The sequence below is a fragment of the Phyllopteryx taeniolatus genome, chromosome 10 (genome assembly GCF_024500385.1).
Source record: "Phyllopteryx taeniolatus isolate TA_2022b chromosome 10, UOR_Ptae_1.2, whole genome shotgun sequence".
NCBI lineage: Eukaryota > Metazoa > Chordata > Actinopteri > Syngnathiformes > Syngnathidae > Phyllopteryx > Phyllopteryx taeniolatus.
In genome coordinates, this window is record NC_084511.1 from 6,286,263 (window position 1) to 6,305,654 (window position 19,392).

The 19,392-nt window shown below is 42.3% G+C and overlaps 1 protein-coding gene across 1 annotated transcript; it reads left to right on the plus strand.

Moving 5' to 3' along the window:
- The first annotated feature begins 502 nt into the window (after positions 1 to 502).
- Positions 503 to 19,076, plus strand: LOC133484898 (E3 ubiquitin-protein ligase RNF38-like). The gene is made up of 13 exons (XM_061788080.1): positions 503 to 982; positions 1,546 to 1,834; positions 7,448 to 7,500; positions 7,647 to 7,828; positions 11,503 to 11,938; positions 12,584 to 12,724; positions 12,806 to 12,997; positions 15,280 to 15,441; positions 15,537 to 15,640; positions 15,828 to 15,909; positions 15,993 to 16,114; positions 16,328 to 16,427; positions 18,224 to 19,076. Exons 2-13 carry the CDS (start codon positions 1,552 to 1,554, stop codon positions 18,284 to 18,286), a joined length of 1,920 nt encoding a protein of 639 aa, XP_061644064.1. The 5' UTR covers positions 503 to 982; positions 1,546 to 1,551; the 3' UTR covers positions 18,287 to 19,076.
- The last annotated feature ends 316 nt before the right edge of the window (positions 19,077 to 19,392 follow it).

Below are 19,392 nucleotides of genomic sequence, written 5' to 3' on the forward strand. Positions count from 1 at the left end.
ACAGCAGTTTTTTTTTTTAAACACCTTTTGAAGCTATGTGACAAAATCCTGCTGTTATTTTGGGCGTGAGTAGCTTTACAAATGGCACCCCACAAAATGAAGCATTTCAATATTTATATAGATGTTTTTATGTCATATGGATAGGCTGCCATTTAAATGACGTGCAACTGAAACCAAAATACACACGATTTTGAATGCTGTAATTACCCAAATAATTCATTATTTCCGCATTTTAAACACATCGGCATGAAATGTGAAGACAAAGGCAGTCAAGTGAAATCCTTTGTGATTGGCGGTGCTAACATATAGATGTCATAAGAAAATGAATTATTTTTTTTTTTTTTGCTGCTCGAAATAGCGAAGTGAAAGCATCACGTTCAAAGCGTTTACTAGTACAGTTAGTACTGTAGTACTATAGTATCTAGTTTGAAACTGCTGAATTATTAATGAGCTGGGCGACTGGCTGTGCGTAGCTAGGCATTAGTAATCAAAGCCGCTAACACGATTACGCTCAAAATCAACCGTTGCAGCACTTGGTCGCGTTCATTGTCTTGGCATGCACACTTTAAAACAGATATCACTTCCACGTAGACATTTTATGTGGCTCATTTACGGCGAAACGAGGCAGGTACGCGCTGTATAGTTTATCGATTGCAAGTGACTGGCGATAGTATGAAACACCCATTGATCGATGTCCACTACACTCCCTGCTGACCCGAGAAAACGTTTGATATCGGACGCGAGACGGGGATTTATTTGAGGTGGAAAAACAAGCTCCATATTTTGCATCCAGGCGCGCTCTGGAGCAGCGTTTGTCGGTCTTACGTCGACTCAGTACGACGTTTTGTCCCCGCTGAACGTCGCCGCCGTTGGACTTGTTTTTCCTGCGGCGGGAGCCCGCTTCCTGTTAGCTTGTGCTGCTTCGGGGGAGCAGACATTCTGCTGCTGAACGTGCCCGTCGAGTTCGCCATCGCAAACGGGCGTGAGTGCACGTTTCTCGCTTCGTGTTCGTCAACTCGACAAGTTAGCGCGATTATGCTGCTCCACTTCGTTAGCCGTTGCTTCTATTTCTTGTCGCCTACGCTCGGTAGCTTAGCCATGTTGCTTCTGTGAGGGCTTTAAGTCGCCTCGTCAAGCTCACTGCTACAGTCTATGTACCGGCGGTTTAGCTTGTTTCGAACACAAGTTAATTCGCGATACAACAGAATGTGTTGACTTAAGTGGTCGTCGTCATTTTGAAGTGCTACCCATGTGGGCAAAACAAACAAAAAAAGACAATAGAGAACAGGAGACGTAACTAATTGCTAGTGTCATCTTTCTGTTTGGACAATTTTGTGTTGGTATTTGTCACTTTTGGACGGTGTCGAATTTCCGGTTGCAACTCAATTTTAAAGGCATTAAGTCGCATTATTTGGTTAAGATCGTCTTCCGGGCTATATAGCTGGAAAGAGAGACTGGGAAGCCGCCTGAGGAGGGAGGTTCCCCTCGTCTTTTGACCCTTTCGGCTTGTCCCCCCCCCGCCCCCGCCCTCCTCTTCCGCCCCAGCCAGCCATGGACCCCCCGAGGACACGCTCTCGATCTCGGTCCGGCTTCTATCATTTCGCCGTGAGCAACCCCGCTGGAGGCAACAGCGGCGGTAACGCGCTCGGAAACGGGAGCATGATGAGCGCCGGCGGGGGAGGAGGAGGCATGAGCTTCCCGCAGCAGAGCAACGCCGGCTGGCCACCGCACCACGGCGGCCGCGGCGGCTACCCTGACAGCCAGCCGCAGCAGCCGGGGACTTACCTGGCCGCAGGGGCGCAGCGCCACGGAGCTCACCGGCACCCCGGGTCTGGTAAGTGGCGTGGGGCCTGCTCGATGCACCATTACATTCGCACTTGAAACCTCGGAGGAACACCGTTATTAGGCAGGCAGCCTCTGGGCTTCATCTACCATGTAATTTCAACAAAACGCCTTTGTGTTGTAGTACATACAGTTTTAGATAACATTCATTAACTGTTTACACTCACCTCAACAGCTTACTGAGATCCAGTGCAGTGTCTCCAGCACAAATTGTGATCTTACAACAATAATAAAGCTCAAGTTTTTTGATTGATTTTATTCATTTAACATGTTTATTGTGTAGGACTGTACCACATCATACAGTGAGATATTTGCCCCTCTCAGCTGATTAGTTAAACAGTAGATCAGTATGATCTCGTGCAAGTCTAGTTCTGTATCCCACGGGGTATGCTCCAGTTGTTTTCCATAAATCAGTCTTCAATAAGGTCAGATCAAAACAATTACCTTTTGAATGACAGTAAGAAGTTCATCATAGTTTAAGAAAGACATACCATTTGTAGTCCATGTTGAGATATGTTTGATACTTTTAATAGTTCTCTGACAATCAAAAGTTTAGGTTTTGTAATTTTGTTTTGTTTTGAGACAGCTCTTGAAGTGGATGGCCAGTGGTGCCTTGAGATACGAGTGACCACCTTTTTGAGATATGAGTTGTCATTTGGCTGAACCGTTTTTTTTTTCTTTTTGGCTTTGCAAAAATCCAAGATCTGATCCAAGATCTGAATCCAAGATCTCTCTCTGAGAGAGAGAGCATGTAAACATTTACAAGACAGGGAGGAAAAGTGAATCCTGGGATTTAATAACTGGTTGACCCTCTTTTGGCAACAATGTCAACCAAACGTTTCCTGTAGTTGCAGATCAGACATGCACAAAAATCAGGATAACTTTTGGAAGATTCCTCTTAAAAAAAAAAAAAAAAAAACAGTTGCCTTTCAGCAAGAGTCCTGGTGTGAATGGCGCTCTCTTTGTCATGTCACAGTAGCTTAATGTGGTTGAGGTCAGGGCTTCTCCAGAACACATATTGTTTTCTTCTGAAGCCATTTTGTTGTTGATTTGCTTCTGTGTTTTGGATTGTTGTCCTGTTGCAACACCCATCCTATTTTCAGCTTCAGCTGTTGGCCAAATGGCTGCAAGTTCTATAGCAAAATATCTTACAAAACATGTGAATTAATTTTTCCATTGATTGGATAGCAAGCTGTCCAAGCCCTGAGGTAGTACAGCATACACAAAACATGAGGCTTCCTCCACCATGCTTCACAGTTGGGGTAAGGTTTTGATGTTGGTGTGCTGTGCGGTTTTTCCTCCACACATGACATTGTGTGTTCCTCTCAAACAATTCAACTTTGTTTCATCTGTCCACCAAATATTTTGCCAATAGTTCTTGGTAACTTCGAACGTGCAGCAATGTTTTTTGAAAATTTTTTTAATTATTATTTTTAAAAAGACAGTAACAGCTTCCTTCGTAGTGTTCTCCCATGAAACCCATTCTCGTTTAATGTTTTATGTATGGTAGATTTGTCAACGTAGATGTTGGAATGTGCCAGTGATTTCTGTAAATCTTCAGCTGATACTCTAGGTTGTTTTGTTTTGTTTTATAATAAAAAAAATGTTTGAATCTCATTGAGCATTCTGTGCTGTTCGCATGTAGTAATCTTTACGGACGAAGAGAACAGACAGTCAGAACAGACTTTCTCCATTTAAAGACACATTTTATAACCATGGACTAATGAACATCAAGACTTTTAGAGATACTTTTTAAAAATTTCCAGCTTCATACAAGTTAATTCTTAATTGTAGGTCTTCTGTGAGCTCTTTTGAGCGAGGCATGGAACACATCAGGCAGTGCTTCTTGACAAGGGACAATTCTAAATTGGTGTGTGTTTTCTGGTGGTCAGACAGCTTTAAGCCACACCTACAATCTTGTCTCATTGAGTGGACTCCAGTTTGGCTCACAAGTGATTCATTAGGGAATTCTTGGGGAATCCTTAGCTTAGATGTTATTTTCAATAAAAATAGGAAAACATAATTGTTTGAGTGGTATTAGTTTAAGCAGACTGTTCTTTTGATTTATATGATCAGACCATATTTTATGCAGAAATTTAAAGTCCAAAGGGTTCACATACTTTTCATCTCTCTGTCTATCTCTATCTGTCTATCTATCTGTCTATCTATCTATCTATCTATCTATCTATCTATCTATCTATCTATCTATCTATCTATCTATCTATCTATCTATCTATCTATCTATCTATCTATCTATCTATCTATCTATCTATCTATCTATCTATCTATCTATCTTCATCCCATTCCACTATTTCCATATATATAAAATTCACTGCGATATCACGAGTTAATAGTGATTAAATGCAAACTTTTTGTTTTCTGCGCTTATACTTTTTTCAGTTCAATTCATAGAGGAATTATCCCACTGCATTATCACATAATTTCTATTTTGTGTGTGTGGTGTGACTAATTTTGTGATTCTCCCCCATACTAATTTGTAACCCTTTGAACTCAACGCAATACTGCCTTGAAAATAACCACCGCCATTATGCTGTCTTGTGGTTACAGTGACCCAAACAAAACCGTCTTCATGCTCACTCCAGTGTGGAATTTTAGATCGTGCGCCAATGTTCCACAGTGTCAGCGTGCAGTCTGAAATGGTCCCGCTAGTCAGACTGCCCCTATTACACACGTTTGAATGTTCAGTAGCTAGAGTTTGAACACTGCTAGAGAACTCTTAATTAGAGTTTAAACACTGCTGATTGGCATTCTCAGTTCCTTGGATATCTTCTTGTATCCCTTTTCAGTTTTCTACAGTTCAATTACCTTTTCCCGCAGATCTTTTGACAATTCTTTTGGTTTCCCCATGACTCAGAATCCAGAGATGTCAGTGCAAGGGTCTGTCAGGAGCCCAGAAACTCACTGAACCTTTATACACACACTGATTACAAGCAGACAGATCACAAGTGTGGATGGTTACCCTCAGTAGCCATTCAAACCCATTTGTGTCAACTTGTGTGCATGTTATCAGGCCAAAATTTCAAGGGTATGTAAACTTTGATCAGGGTCATTTGTGTAGTTTCTGTTGTAATTATGATTTAAAAACAGTGAACACGGTTGTTTGATAATAAATGGCTTCACCCAAGCACTAACCATGAGTAAAAGAAAAGTTTTTGTGTTATCATTCATATTCTCTGAAAAATGGCCAAGAAATCATAAATTCTGCCAGGGTATATAAACTTATGAGCACAACTGTAAATATTTTTGTATTAGATTAAGTGTGAAGGTTCTCAACTTCAGAGAGCACCAGGCTTCTAATAGGGGTTAGGCCTTTATTAAAGGGGTGCTTTAATTTTCCAAATACTTTTTAATCATAACAAAAATGTAAATCCATTTTCCACAGCATTTAAACAATAAACAAGGATACGTAAAACAAAAATAATACATATTACAATATAATATGTACATTTTGTTGTGCTACAGACGTTTAATGCGACACAGAGTATGATTGGAGGTATGACATTTATTTATTCATTATTCAAATTTCTAAGTGGAAGATGCACCTTGCGATTAATTGAGACATGACGTCCAATTTATCTGAAGTATTCATATCCCACAGATCTTACAAATTATTTTCAGAACATCGTAGTATCTCTTGGTGGGAAGGTGGTCAGCAGGTCCGGTTAAAACCCGGGCTGCGGCCTTCCTGCGTGGAACATGCGCTCTCACTGTGCATGTGTGGGCGAACACTAAATTGTCCTTAGGTGTCAATGAGAGTGTGACTGATTGTTTTGCTGTGCTATTGGCTGGTGACCAGTTCAGGGTGTACCCCACCTCTTGTTTAAATGAAGCTGTTATAGACTGCAGCTAATTCCTGACCCCGGTGGGAACAAGCGGTGGAGAAAATGGATGGGTGGATGGATGATGATCTGTTTCTGTAGTTCTTCACAACGATTATGCTCACTGTATGCAGTACATTGAAGTTGCGCATTGTTTTTCTTGCTTGTATCTCAAACACAATACAAGAGTGGTTGTTGTTTTAGCAGGAGGTCCAAGCTGTACTGGTTTAAGACAAGGTTTAGTAATACAGTAATAAAAAAGGGGTAGGGTTCTGCTTCACCAGCACCACTATTCTGAGGAAATCAGCTTGTATTCTTGCCAGCAGAACTCCATCAGTCTCCCCCAGTGTACCCTTTTTTACCAACCCCGACCCCCTGAGGTGAGAAGATGGAGTTCCTCACAAAAGGCATGAGAGACAAGGACCCTGCAAGGTCTAAAGGTTGATGGAGAAAGATATGACAGCGTGTTGCCGCCAGTGTCAGCTGGTCAGTCGGCTGTCTTTGCCTCTGTTCTTCACAGTTCCGTCACTATCGGCAGACTTCACATGGCCCCAGAGTGGCTCTGCAAAGGACAACAAAGGGTTGGGGTTTGCTTTCAGTTCTTTTGTTTCTGGGGAGCCTTGTTGGATGAGGGAGACATGGAATGGAGGGAGTAGAGGAGGGGGGAGTTTTTTTTAGTTATTCCATATTTCTTGTGCCTTGCTTTGACATCTGAAGGATGTCTTTTCATGCTGCATAAAAGCCTGTGTGCATGTGCTGCATCCAGATTGCACATGTGCCCTATCAGATAAACAGCTGGCCTCGCATTGGTCTTCTCCAGAACATATTTATTACATTACTGCTCTATTTGTTGGTTGTTATTACACCAACTAAAGCCGTTTCTTTGCTTTTTGTTTAGTTAACAGGATTAGGCAAAATTGTGATTTGATTTTTGATACATTGGTTTGGAGAGGGGGCACAGAACACAGCACCTTTTCTAGGTGAAACATCGCAACTGTTGAAAATGATATCCGAGGAAGTGGAAAATGTGCTAAGTTTTCAGTATGGGAAGGCCAACCAAACCATAATGCAGTAACAGTAGATTAGTAGTATTTGAGATAATAACGCCTCTCCCGCATTTACTGCACTCTTATTGTGTCCAGTGGATTCACGTTACTTACAAAAAGTTTAATTGTTTTTGGTTTTTTAGACCACTTTCGTTGAGGTTTTTAGAATTGCTTGGCGGACTGGGTCTAATGCTCTGTTTTCACACTTTTTTAGTTTTTGTTTGTTTGTTTGTTTTGTTTTTAACGTGTGGCTCTCCATACAGACATAGCCAAAATTAATCATGAACACTGCTGAGCAATAACATTAATAGCTTGTGGCTATCCACTAGTGATGGAGTCGAGAACCCCCTTGAAGAAGAAAAAGCATACGATGGCCGCTATTTTCGGTACACCAGAGGCAATGAAAGAACCAGTGTGACTTTTTTTCCACAGAGAACTTACTCTGCTTTGTATCAAGCAGCTATTGGAAAAGCCTGGCAGACCAAAGAAGCGCAACACTGATTGATTAGGTCGATGTCTGATGCCCATCTGTATTTGGAGTAACAGACTCATCACTGATGCATAGCCTTTGTGATCCTGCACAGGAAAATCAGATCGAGGCGACCAGTGTGTCGTGCTGGCTTAGCAGGCGTATGTCTGTGTCTTGTGATGTTGTTTTTCTCAGCACCATCTCATCTGATTATGTTTTCCCCTCTCGCTATCCTTCTCTTTTGCCTGCAGGAGGAGTGCTGCACTTTCATCCAGATAATGTGTTCAGTGAGGATCGAGACAAAGTAAGCCTTAAAACATGATCACTGCATTTGACCTCAGTTTGCTTATGCTTTGAAAATTATTTGTCATTTAGCTTTAGCTTAGCTTCATATACATTTTCCCCAACCAACCAGCCAACCAGCACCCCTTCTTTCTCCACTGTGTACAGATGGAAGATAGCCCAAGCCCAAAAAGGCAGCGTCTTTCCCAACAGTCCATTTTAGATCTAAGCGCCGTCCCTCCGTCTACCCCGTCATCTCCCATTCGCCCCTGGGAACTCCCCCCTAGTCGCAGAGCGCACGGCCACTACACGCCAGAGCGATGTCATACACCTGTCCGCAATCGAAGAAGGTAAGCGCAGACACGTATAACCAACATTTTGTCATTTTTCATTGGAATGTATAATTACAAGTGAGGAACTCTATCTGCAACTGGTACTATATCATATTTAATAGAGTTTCGAGAGTGTTTACAGCATAGTTTGGATATAGCTTGGGCAGTAGATAGCGAGCGATTGCGATTACGTTACTCCTCGGAATCCTTGGAAATAGGCTGCTGCCCGCTAACCCGGCATCCTGGTCTAATAGCCCAGCCGTTGGTGCACTCGACTCGCAACCTGGGGTATGGTGTTCACCTGAGTTCGAACCACAAGCAGCACCGCGCCATATAAGTAACTGTTATTGAGGCTGATCAATTACATTTGTTTATTAAAAACTGCATTTTCCACATTTCTTCTTTTATTCAAAGGGAAGGTATTTCTTGTCTTCCAAGAAAGTAAGGTACAACAAAAGGGAGGAAAAATTCCTGTACCCCAGTTTATATAATTTTCCTCTTGAATTAATCACTTAAAAAAAAAAAAAAGATAAACCGTTATTTCTAAATAATCACTTTCAAAATCCTCTGCCCTCTTAAGCCCATGCCATTTGCCTGAAGTGACAGAAAAACATTATACAACCTGCCATACCAGTGTTGAAGAAAATTTAAAGCACACAGAATACGTTCAAAAATAATATATTTTACACTTTATGTTGGTGTACTGTAATTACTTGGTCAAACATTGTTTTGCAATACATTCACAAGAGTCAAAAAGACGCAAGAATGCAACGCAGCACAAACTGTATGTGGTAAAGATACAGCTGCCTGTGATTATGCACATGGCCAGCAGGTGGTTTCGTGTGCATTGAAGCATCAAGAAATTAACCGTTACTCGAACCAATGGCTGAAGTGTTGCAATGCTTCACGAAGCTTCATCTCGCCATCACTATCTGATATAGTCAGGTTCATAGGGCCAATTGATTTAAACATGGCAGCAATAACTCAAGTCTGACAGGTCAATTGGGCCAATGTTCTTAGAATATAAAGAAACCTTACTGAGTACCTTACCGGTTTAAAACATATTTCAAAACATCACCGCAATGAATTCTGGGTACCCATATTGCATTTTGCTGACTATATTGCGAGGGCCGTGAGTGTGAGGAGTAGTGCCAATGCTCAAGGCAGGAAATCGCCTCTTCCCACAATGTCTACTGGGCTGTTGTTCATGTCACTCAAGCAGGACGTGCCTAATAATCATTTGGTTGTGTTGTGGGTGGACATATAAAATAGCTGCACCTCTGTCTAAACTGCAGTTTAATAAATTGGCAGTGGAATGCATATATGAAACTTATGAATACACAGTCCCCTCCAAAAGTATTGGAAGGGCAAGGTCAATTCCTTTGTTTTTGTTGTATACTGAAGAAATGTAGGTTTCAGATCTAAAGATGAATATGAGACAAAAGTTCACAATTCCAGCTTTTATGGTATGGTATTGTATTTACATCTAGATGTGTGAAACACATGAGGATAGAGTACCATTTACTTGAAGCCACCCAGTTTTCAAGTGAACAAAAGTATTGGAACAAACATTATGAAATTAATTTAAAGTGAATAACATTTAATATTTCACAATCTCATTTATTTGCCAAGTATGTCAAAAGCACACAAGGAATATATCTCCGGTAGTCGGAGCGGCTTTAGTACGACAACAGACATTCAATTATAGAATACTTTTGAGACATAAAAACACAGTACGGAAAGTCACTGAGTAATGAAAGGTTACCAATAATGTGGGAATGCCGACACATTTATTTATGTATTTATTGACAATTGTGCAAATAATGCAGAGTCCTCTAGCAATTTAGAGCAGTTTCAAATGACTAATTGAGCAATAGTCTGGTACAGTGACCATAATACAAATGGCGCAGAGACTTCAAGAAATTTAAGAAGTTTAAATTGACTAGCAGTGTGATAATCTGGAACTATGTCAGTTGTGCAAATGGTGCAGATACTTCTCAAGCACACGACTGGCCAGTATTGGTCAACAACAGACATGCAAATAGTGCAGAGTGGCGAGACGACTAATGCATAATTGGCCTGACACAGATGTGACAACAATCTCAAGACAAAATTGGCAGCATGTTAGAATGGAATTGTAAATTAACTGTTTAAGAAGTTAATGGCAAGAGGGAAGAAGCTGTTGGACTGTCTGCTAGTTCTAAATTGCATTGATCGGTAGCGCCTACCTGAGGGACAGCGCTGGAAGAGGTGGTGACCAGGATGTGGAGGCTCCTAGAGGATTTTGCATGCTCGTCTTAGTTTTAGCAGCGTGCAAGTCCTCAAGGGTGGGTAGGGGCGTACCGACAATTTTTTTCAGCAGTCCTGATTGTCTGTTGCAGTCGGAGTTTGTCCTTTTTTGTGGCACCACCAAAGTAGACTGTGATGGATGAACACTGGACTGATTCGATGACCGCTGTGTAGAACTGCCTCAACAGCTCCTGTGGCAGGCCGTGCTTCTTCAGAAGCCGCAGGAAGTACGTCCTCTGCTGGGCCTTTTTGAGGATGAAGTTTATGTTGGTCTCCCACCTCTGGTCATGAGAGACTATAATTCCCAGGAACTTGAAGGTCTCGACGGTTGACACAGGGCAGTTGGAGAGCATGAGGGGCAGCTGTGGCGAAGGATCTGATGATTATCTGAAACCCAAATGTCTTCAGCATCTAACAAAAAACAAAGGAATTGACCTTGCCGTTCCAAGACTTTTGGAGGGGACTATATATCTTAATTTGATAAATTGCTATATTGTGGATTTCATTTACTGCGGGGGTTGTCTGGAACGTAACCCCAGCAATAAACAAGGGTTGACTGCATACCAAAAGAGGTGTTCCTCATATTTTGTTTACCCAATTTAATTAAGTGCCAAATCTTAGAAAATGCTTATTCCAGCGCTGCCGTGAAATTCCATGCTGCTAGAGCCAGACACGATAATACACATTAAATTAATAACTCTCTGAATGTCAATCAAACCTGAGCTTTATTTTCTTCATAAACACAGATATCATCTGCAGGTATGGCTAATAGCTCGATGTACTTTATCAATCACATGCAGGAAATTAAGTCATAAATGATTTGTGATGATGTCTGAGTGTAATTGCATATGGAATGTTTGTGTTGTTACGGTTCAATGAACATAACATATGAAGTTACTATTAAATCAGGGGTGGGCTAGCTCCATTGTTTAATCTTGCCCACCAAGCATTTATAATATCAGGAGTCCTGTAACATTTGTTGCATTCATTTATCAGTTGTTGTCCTAAAATTGGTTACTTTAAATGTATAATTATTTTTAGATTGCTATAATTTAATAAATATTACCTAACTGGTCAATTTTCTTTTAATTAAATGAATATAATGCAGTTAAATGAGAATTATTGATCATTAAACCTCATCTACTTTACAGTATCTATGAATGACTTAGCCCATCTGCTCATTTAAAAAAATCAAAATGCCCATCAGCACTTAAGCAAAAAAGTTTGCAACCATCAACAAAATAAAAGGTCCATGATGAAGTTTGATGAAGCCTCATGTTCTGTGTGAAAGAGTGGGGATGAAAAACATTTATTGATTTAATTGCTCCACATTTTGGTGGGTCTATTATTTCAACTATGAAGGGCAACATGGCTTAACCGCAACTTTTATTATCCCTCCTTAGCCCTCCAATGAGACGGCCGCGTGGCCGCAGAGACCGCCTGACACGTCATCACCACACTCACAATCACCACCAACATTACAACAACAACAACAACAACAGCAACAACAACCATCACCACCCCAACACTCACCCTCACCACCATCACCATCACCACCTGCACTCTCACCTTGGGCTGTCACCCGGCCACCAAGATGAGAACTACCGTCACCCAGCCCCACCGCAGGGCTACCCGCCCTATGGCCAGCAGCCTCCCAGAGGGCCGGGGCCCGGGATGGAAGAGCGCCAAGTTTACCATCCCCCAAACCCCTCCCCGAGGCCCCTTCATCCGTCTTCAAACCTGTCCCCCCGACTGCTGCACCCTGCGGCGCATCCGCAGCACCCCCACCCACACCCATCGCAGCAACAGAGCAGCGGGGTGTTGGACCTCCAGGAGCAGGTGAGAATAAAGGCTTCCTTATACTCCGCGCTCGCGCAGGTGACAGCGCCCGCATTGCATCACGTGACCGACGCATTGGGCCGCACGGCCCCTATGCAACACTTGACGTGCGCACGGCACAAATTGTTGCCGCACGCAGAATTCCGCGATCATCTCTCAGGATTGGTCCGTTTTAGTCAGATGCTGTGATGATGTACTCAGCTACTCAGGCGCACATACCACCTAAGCCTCCGCCTTTTCGATCGATTTTGCAATATTATTAAACACATAATCTGGTCATCAAGGTCCATTTGTTCTAGCAGGCACTGTTCCACAGTCGCCATTGTTGTTGCTTTGTTCCTTGTTCCGGAAAGTAAAAACGGCTACCGGAATTGGCCATAAAATGCATACAAAACTCCACCCTGTGGTGTCCTAGCCAACACCAGCCGTAGCGACACTCCCGACTTGGAGGAGAACTGCAGCACTTTTTCAAAACAGCGTCCGTGGGTTGTGCTCGAGTATACAGGCAAACTGCGTGCGGGATAGCCGCGGTGACGTCAGCGCAGTCGCCGCCCGCTCGAGTATAAGGAAGCCTTAAGAGATGTCTTAATCTTTTGTCAATTTACTGACTGAATGATGGCTACAATCCTTGTTCTCCATGTTTAGGGTTCAGCTCCGGTGTCGTATCCCGTGTCCCCCCCAGGGGTGACACCTGGTCTGCCACCTCGTTCGGCCCCACAACAGATCCCAGCATGCTCGTTAGTCTTCGGTGGACAGCACTATCCTGTCTGCAGCGTCGCCCCTCCTGTGAGTTTTGCTGTATTCCAGCTAAAGTTTATACAAGACAGTCTACAGCTGATACTGTTTGTATCTCCTAATTCTTGTCAGGTCCTGCAGACTTGTTCTGTGCAGCACCTTCCCATGCCCTACCCGTTCCCCTCTCTGCTGTCCAGTGACCAAGCTTTCCTTCTCCCCCCTCCTCCCCACCTTCCACATCCTCCCACACACCTTTCCCACCATCCACCTCACCTGCCGCAGACTGGACAATTTGGACCCTACACGACACAGCAGGCCCGTTCAGTAAGTACCACAGGAGCAGTTGTGAGGGGATAGACATATTGGATAGTTGGATAGCACCCTGTTTTAACTTGAGGACCCAGTTTGAGAGTCTGGGAAGATTCCTTTGAATATTTTCCTTCATCCAGGTCAACAACTTTATTCAATAATTCAACAAAATTTGCAGTGAACTTAAAGGCGATAAACTTTCCCGTTTGGTGTTAAAACTTCGACATTTTATACATTGAACAACTGACAAAGTAATTGTGTAAGCTAATTGCTTAATACAGTATTTACTGTAGGCTAACAATATTTGATTTTGACATAAAAAAAGATGTAAATCAACATTTCGGCTTCCCCCCCCCCCCCGTGTTGTCCCGCATCTGACACGTAATTTAGGAGATCACATTATTCAGAGTTCATTTTGCTGCTGCCATCATCTAACACCAGTGAAGACGTTACTATTCCAAATAGTTGTATTGAATTGGCCAGTGTTTGTGCAATGGCCTTGATTGAATTTCCTTTTTTTTGTCACTCTTTTGCTTCACAATTGCTTGTTTTTTTCTTCATGTTGGTTACACCTGTAACTAGTGTAGATATAGTTTTCATAGGCAAAATCCAAATCTGAAACTAAGTGTGCTGTAGACATTCATCTGTGTATTGTTTGAATAATCCATGTAATAGGACAACATCTTGTCAACAAAACACACTAGTCGGGCACATGTGCCAATACTTTTGCTAATATTAAAAATGAGTAGATTCAGACGAAAGGTGCTATCAGATCCACATGTACATGCTGATCTCTTGTCTCATGTTCATCTTTCTTACTCATAAAGTTTGGCCTCACTGTTCCAATACTTTTGGGAGTGTACAGACCCTTTCCCAAAAAATTGAATAGCAAAAAAGTTCATTTATTTCCATACTTCCATTCAAAAAGTTAAACTTTCATAGATTATAGATTCAGGGCCCAACATTTAAACAATTCCAAGTATTTATTTGTTTATTATTACATAATTTGGGCTTCCAGCTCATAAAACCCACAAATCAGGAATTCAAAGAATTCGAATACTATGAAGGAATCATTTACTTTTTCATTTTTTTGGAGGAAAAAGAAATCAGGGTCACAGTAAATGAATCAAAATAGTGTACTTTCAAAGCGATATGTTAATCTTCAATTCTTAGTTTGGAATTCCTTTGCTCTAATCACAGCCTCGATGCGCGGTGTCATTGAGGCAATCAGCCTCTGCCATTGCCTGGGAGTTATGGAAGCCCAGATTTCCTTGATGCTTGCTCTCAGTTCTTCCTTGTTTTTGGGTCTGGTGCCCCTCATTTTCCTCTTGATAATACCCCATAGATTCTCAATAGGGTTTCGATCCGGCAAGTTGACTGGCTAGTCAAGCACTGTGATGGCATGGGCATCGAACCAGGTTTTAGTGCTTCTGGCGGTACGGGCAGGGGCCAGGTCTTGCTGGAAGATGAAATCTGCATCTCCATAAAAATCCTCAGTTGAAGGAATCATAAAGTCCTCTAAAACATTCTGGTAGACTGTTGCGGGGACCTTGGATTTAAGAAAGCAGAATTGACCTGCACTGGACATTGCACCCCAAATCATGACCGGCTGTGGATATTTCACACTGGACCTCAAGCAGCTTGGGTTCTGTTCTTCACGTGTTCCCCCAAATCCTTGGACCTTGATTCCCGAATGAAAGGCACACTTTGCTTTCATCGGAAAAGAGGACCTTGGACCACTGGCCAACAGTCCAGTCCTCCTCCTCCTTGGGCCAGTTGAGATGCTTCCTACAGTACGTTGGCTCAGGCTCAGAAGTGGCTTGACGGGGAAACCGACAGTTGTAGCCCATCTCCTGGATGCGTCTGAATGTTATGGTTTTGAAGCTGTGACTCCCACCTCATTCCACTCTTTCTTCATCTCTGCTAGATTCTTGAATCTTCTCTGTTTGATAATGCGCTGAAGCCCACGGTCATCTCTTTTGCTGGTGCATCTTCTCCTGCCACATTTTGTCCTACCACTAGACTTTCCATTGATATGCTTGGACACAGCACTCTGTGAACAGCCAGCCTCCTTAGCTATGAACCTTTGTGGCTTACCCATCCTATGGAGGCTCTCAATGATGGTCTTCTGGCCAGTTGTCAAGTCTGCAGTCTACCCCATATTGAACTCAAATGGGAAAATTTAACCAAACTGAAGCAATTTAATGACACCTGGGGAAACCTGTGCAGGTGCTTTGAGTTTAGTAGATGATTAGTGTGTGACACTCCGTTTAAATCATTTATTGTACCTCCTGCAGCCTTTACAGAGGATAGAGAATGATGTGGAGCTGCTGGGAGAGCATCTGTCTTTGGGTGCAGGGCTCCACTACCCTCCTGCCACCCACCCAGCTCTCACCCCACATTCCACACAGCTCCACTTCCTCTCCCACGAGCCCCTGCCCCAGGAGTTCTTTGGAGTGGTGAGTGCCAAGACCAGTTCCAGTTTGCTGTTGAATGAATGTTAAAATCACTGAAATGCCACAAGCTTGACAGGCGTATGTCGATTGTCTCCCAGTCCTACCCGAACTTCATCCCTCGTCGCCTCGCAGGCCGAAGGTACCGCTCGCAACAGCCACTACCGCCTTCGCCTTATCACCCCAGCTTCCTGCCTTACTTCCTGTGAGTTCCTTTTTCATGGAGAAGAACAGCTTCATTTTTCTAAAAAATACACACTTTTTATTTTGTCAAGTGGTTATTTTTCTCGTGGTTAGCATTTTCTATTAATGCATGCTTTTTTTTTTTAATTACACATTTTCCTCAAGGGCCAGTTTTCAATTAAAAGTAACTGTTCAACTCCTCTTTGTAGATCAATGCTGCCGGTCCAGCCAACTGGCCCTGCGATCAGTCTCGAGCTGGATGTCGATGATGGAGAAGTGGAAAATTATGAGGTTTGTCAATTTGACAATTTAGAAAAAAAAATACTCTGCTACGTATTGAATTGAACCTCGATACCAATTGTTTTCTGTTGCAGGCCCTCCTCAATCTTGCTGAGCGTCTCGGGGAGGCCAAACTCAGAGGACTTACCAAGGCTGACATTGAGCAGCTTCCTTCCTATCGCTTCAATCCAAATAACCACCAGTCTGAACAAACGCTGTAAGTGCAGCCAGCAGAACCTGAAAAAAATTGAATGGGTCAATTAAAGCAACTTCTTTCAGACTTTGATTTGTCAATAAAATATTTGTTCTGTTCATTCTCTCTGTACGGCCCGGTGGTTGGGGCACACGTCAGCACACATAGTCCCTTAGAAGCTCTTTCAAGCTCAGTTTGGCAGACCAGGTTTGTTGTGCTTCTGTTGTCGTCTTGCAGGTGTGTGGTGTGCATGAGCGATTTTGAGTCCCGACAACTGCTGCGAGTTCTGCCCTGCAGCCACGAGTTCCACGGCAAGTGTGTCGACAAGTGGCTGAGGGTAAGTACCCGCCCTGTGGAGCTGGCTGACTCACACTGATGTGATGCAACACACAACTCATGACATACAGTACATCATTCATCCTTATCTGAGACGAATATTGTATTACACATTATTGTGTTAGTAAATTTGCTCAGCAGCTGTAAGGAAAACAAATGCACAGAGCCCAGTTGTAAATTAAAGGAGTCCTTTTGAAATTTTGTATCCATAATTTTAAACAGGCGGCACGGTGGAAGACTGGTTAGCACATCTGCCTCACAGTTCTGAGGACCCCGGTTCAAATCTTGGCCCCGCCGGTGTGGAGTTTGCATGTTCTCCCCGTGCCTGGGTGGGTTTTCTCCGGGCACTCCGGTTTCCTCCCACATCCCAAAAACATGCATGGTAGGTTAATTGACAACTCTAAATTGCCCATAGGTGTGAATGTGTGCGCAAATGGTTGTTTGTTTGTGTGCCCTGTGATTGGCTGGCGACCAGTTCAGGGTGTACCCCGCCTCTCGCCCAAAGATAGCTGGGATAGGCTCCAGGACAGGCGCAACCCTTGTGAGGATAAAGCGGTACACAAAATGGATTGATGGAATTTTAAACAGTTCCCAGGTGTCTTAATAAAAAGTCTCTGATTTTCTTTGGTCAAAATACACAGAGGATGACTTTCGTTACAATCACGACTGGAAAAGAGGTAGGAAAAACGACAAAACGTGACTCAGTGTTGCCAACTTTTCCTGCCACCTCTAGCAACTCTTTAAAAATAAATAAATAAATAAATAGACCACCAGCAAACCTTTTTGTGTTTTTTTGGGGAGACTTGTGGAGACTCCGTCCAGAGAAAATGTTCACCCCTCACTGTCCAGACTGCAAATAAATGGTGCTTTCACAACCACCACTGGCTGGTTTAGAGTTACATAACAGTGCAAAATAGATGGCTGTTCAGAAATGGGCAGATAAACAATTTATTTTAATTAACTAATTTAATTAATTTCACACTTGATCAGTGGGCAGGCACCCCAGAGACCCGACAGTTTGTCTGAAAACAATAAAAAGTCAAATTTCCATTACATTGTGGGGGATACGTTCAAGACTGATCCGCAATAGGTGAAAATACGATATACAGGTACATATAGACCATATGAATTTTTTAAAAATGTACAAATGGATTAGAACACACTTTTTAAAGTACTCCTTAACACCTGTTCTCACGCTCACTCCCATAGTTCTCCAAAGTGTGCTTGTGTCAAGCTGTTTGTCAGTCTCACTTGAAGTTTACTGTAAAAATGACATGTAAAGAGAATTAAACATTGCATATTTAAACAACAAAATATTCAATTCATTTTAGCTAAGTAAGTTTCAGTAAGTAGAGCGAGTGGTCCAATGAGCGAAGGTAGCCGGTTTCGAATCCCGCCATCGACTGTCCGCATGTCGAAGTGTCCTTGGGCATGACACTGAACCCTAATTTGCTCCCAGTGGACCTGGCAGCGCCTTGCATGGCAGCAGTCGCCCATTTGCGTGTCTGCGTGCGTGCGTGCGTGTGCGTGCATGTGTGTGTGAGGCTTTGTAAAGCGCTTTGGGCACTGTGATAGTGTAAATAAAGTGCTTAATAAGTGCACTCAATTTACTTTAACACACATGGAGCAGCAACACATACAAACAGAGCATACAACAATACTCACAGGTATCCAGTATCTCTCTGCTTTGTATACATACTTAGTATCACTGAAGATTGGATGGGGACATTCTCCTTTGGGTGGCAGTAATGCGCATTATTAAGGTTGTGAACTAAAGCCCCTCCTGTCTTTCCATAGGCCAATCGGACGTGTCCTATTTGCCGGGCTGACTCCTCAGAAGTCCAGCGAGACTCAGAGTGATCGCGTGATGTGCTACAATCTAAATGTCTATTAGACATGTTCATCACTGCCTGCTCCAGATTTGTCTCATCTGTTACATACATGTACATGATTGTATACCCGCGTACAAACAGACACACCATTTCTTCCATTATTTCTATTGTAAGTTGTGTGTGCCTCTTTCTTTTTTTTTTTTTTTTTTTTTTTTTTTTTATAAACGGCACAACCTTCCTACTTTGCATACTTAATTACTGTGTGTGTTACTGTGTGTACCATAAGAGTTACAAGTATTTTGGTCAATTTAATTATGCAAGCCTGTTGGAAAGGGATTGAGTGTGAGATTTTTTCCAAAATTTGAGCATGTGCGTGTGTGTCAAGAGTAAAGACATAACTTCTCATGAGTGATTGTTTATACACCATTTGTACATTTCTGCACTATTGGTCTTTATGTACAGTATAGCAATGTGTATTATGTAATTCCTTTTACTCCATTTTCAGTTCAAGGGTCCATGTTGCCACTAATCTTTGTGTTACTTTGTGCTAAGTTGACGCTTCATTATGTATTAATTATTTTGACCATAATGACTGACTGTTTGTCTTGTCTGGCATTTACCTCATTACTGTCTCCACACTTTACAAGCACTTCATAGCACTAATATGAAATTAAGCACATTTTTTTTTTCTTCCTTTGAATGATGGTGACTTTGCAGTGGCAAATGTTATATAGATATATCTCTTTATAAATCTACATACTGTATAAATGTATGAATATCTGTAAACCAAATAAAAGGCTTGATATGAACTTTTTAAAGTTGGACATTTGTTTTTTTGTTTTTTTTTTGTTCTGCCCCTGTTTGCTTTCATCTAGGAAAGTTGTACCAGGGGTGTTTTAATGATCGAACCTTATGTCCTGTATTAAGGTGGTCCCGGGGCCCCAAACCCCCACAAATCCCTGAAACCTAGACGTCGATAGGTGTACTTGCAGCATTATCAAATCGGTTTTATATTTTCATTTTTTTTTGTAGTTTTGACGTTTATGTTTTTTATTCAATGTACATTCAATTTAAATTACTGTATTTTTTGGTGCCATGCAGCATACGCGGGGCCTTAATCCATCCTTTGACGTG

Excerpts from the sequence above, each read along its gene's own strand:
- LOC133484898 (XM_061788080.1), top strand. The coding sequence starts at position 1,552 with ATGGACCCCCCGAGGACACGCTCTCGATCTCGGTCCGGCTTCTATCAT. Across the intron at positions 7,829-11,502 it reads CCTGTCCGCAATCGAAGAAG|CCCTCCAATGAGACGGCCGC; the intron begins GTAAGCGCAGAC and ends ATCCCTCCTTAG. Across the intron at positions 16,428-18,223 it reads GTGTCGACAAGTGGCTGAGG|GCCAATCGGACGTGTCCTAT; the intron begins GTAAGTACCCGC and ends GTCTTTCCATAG.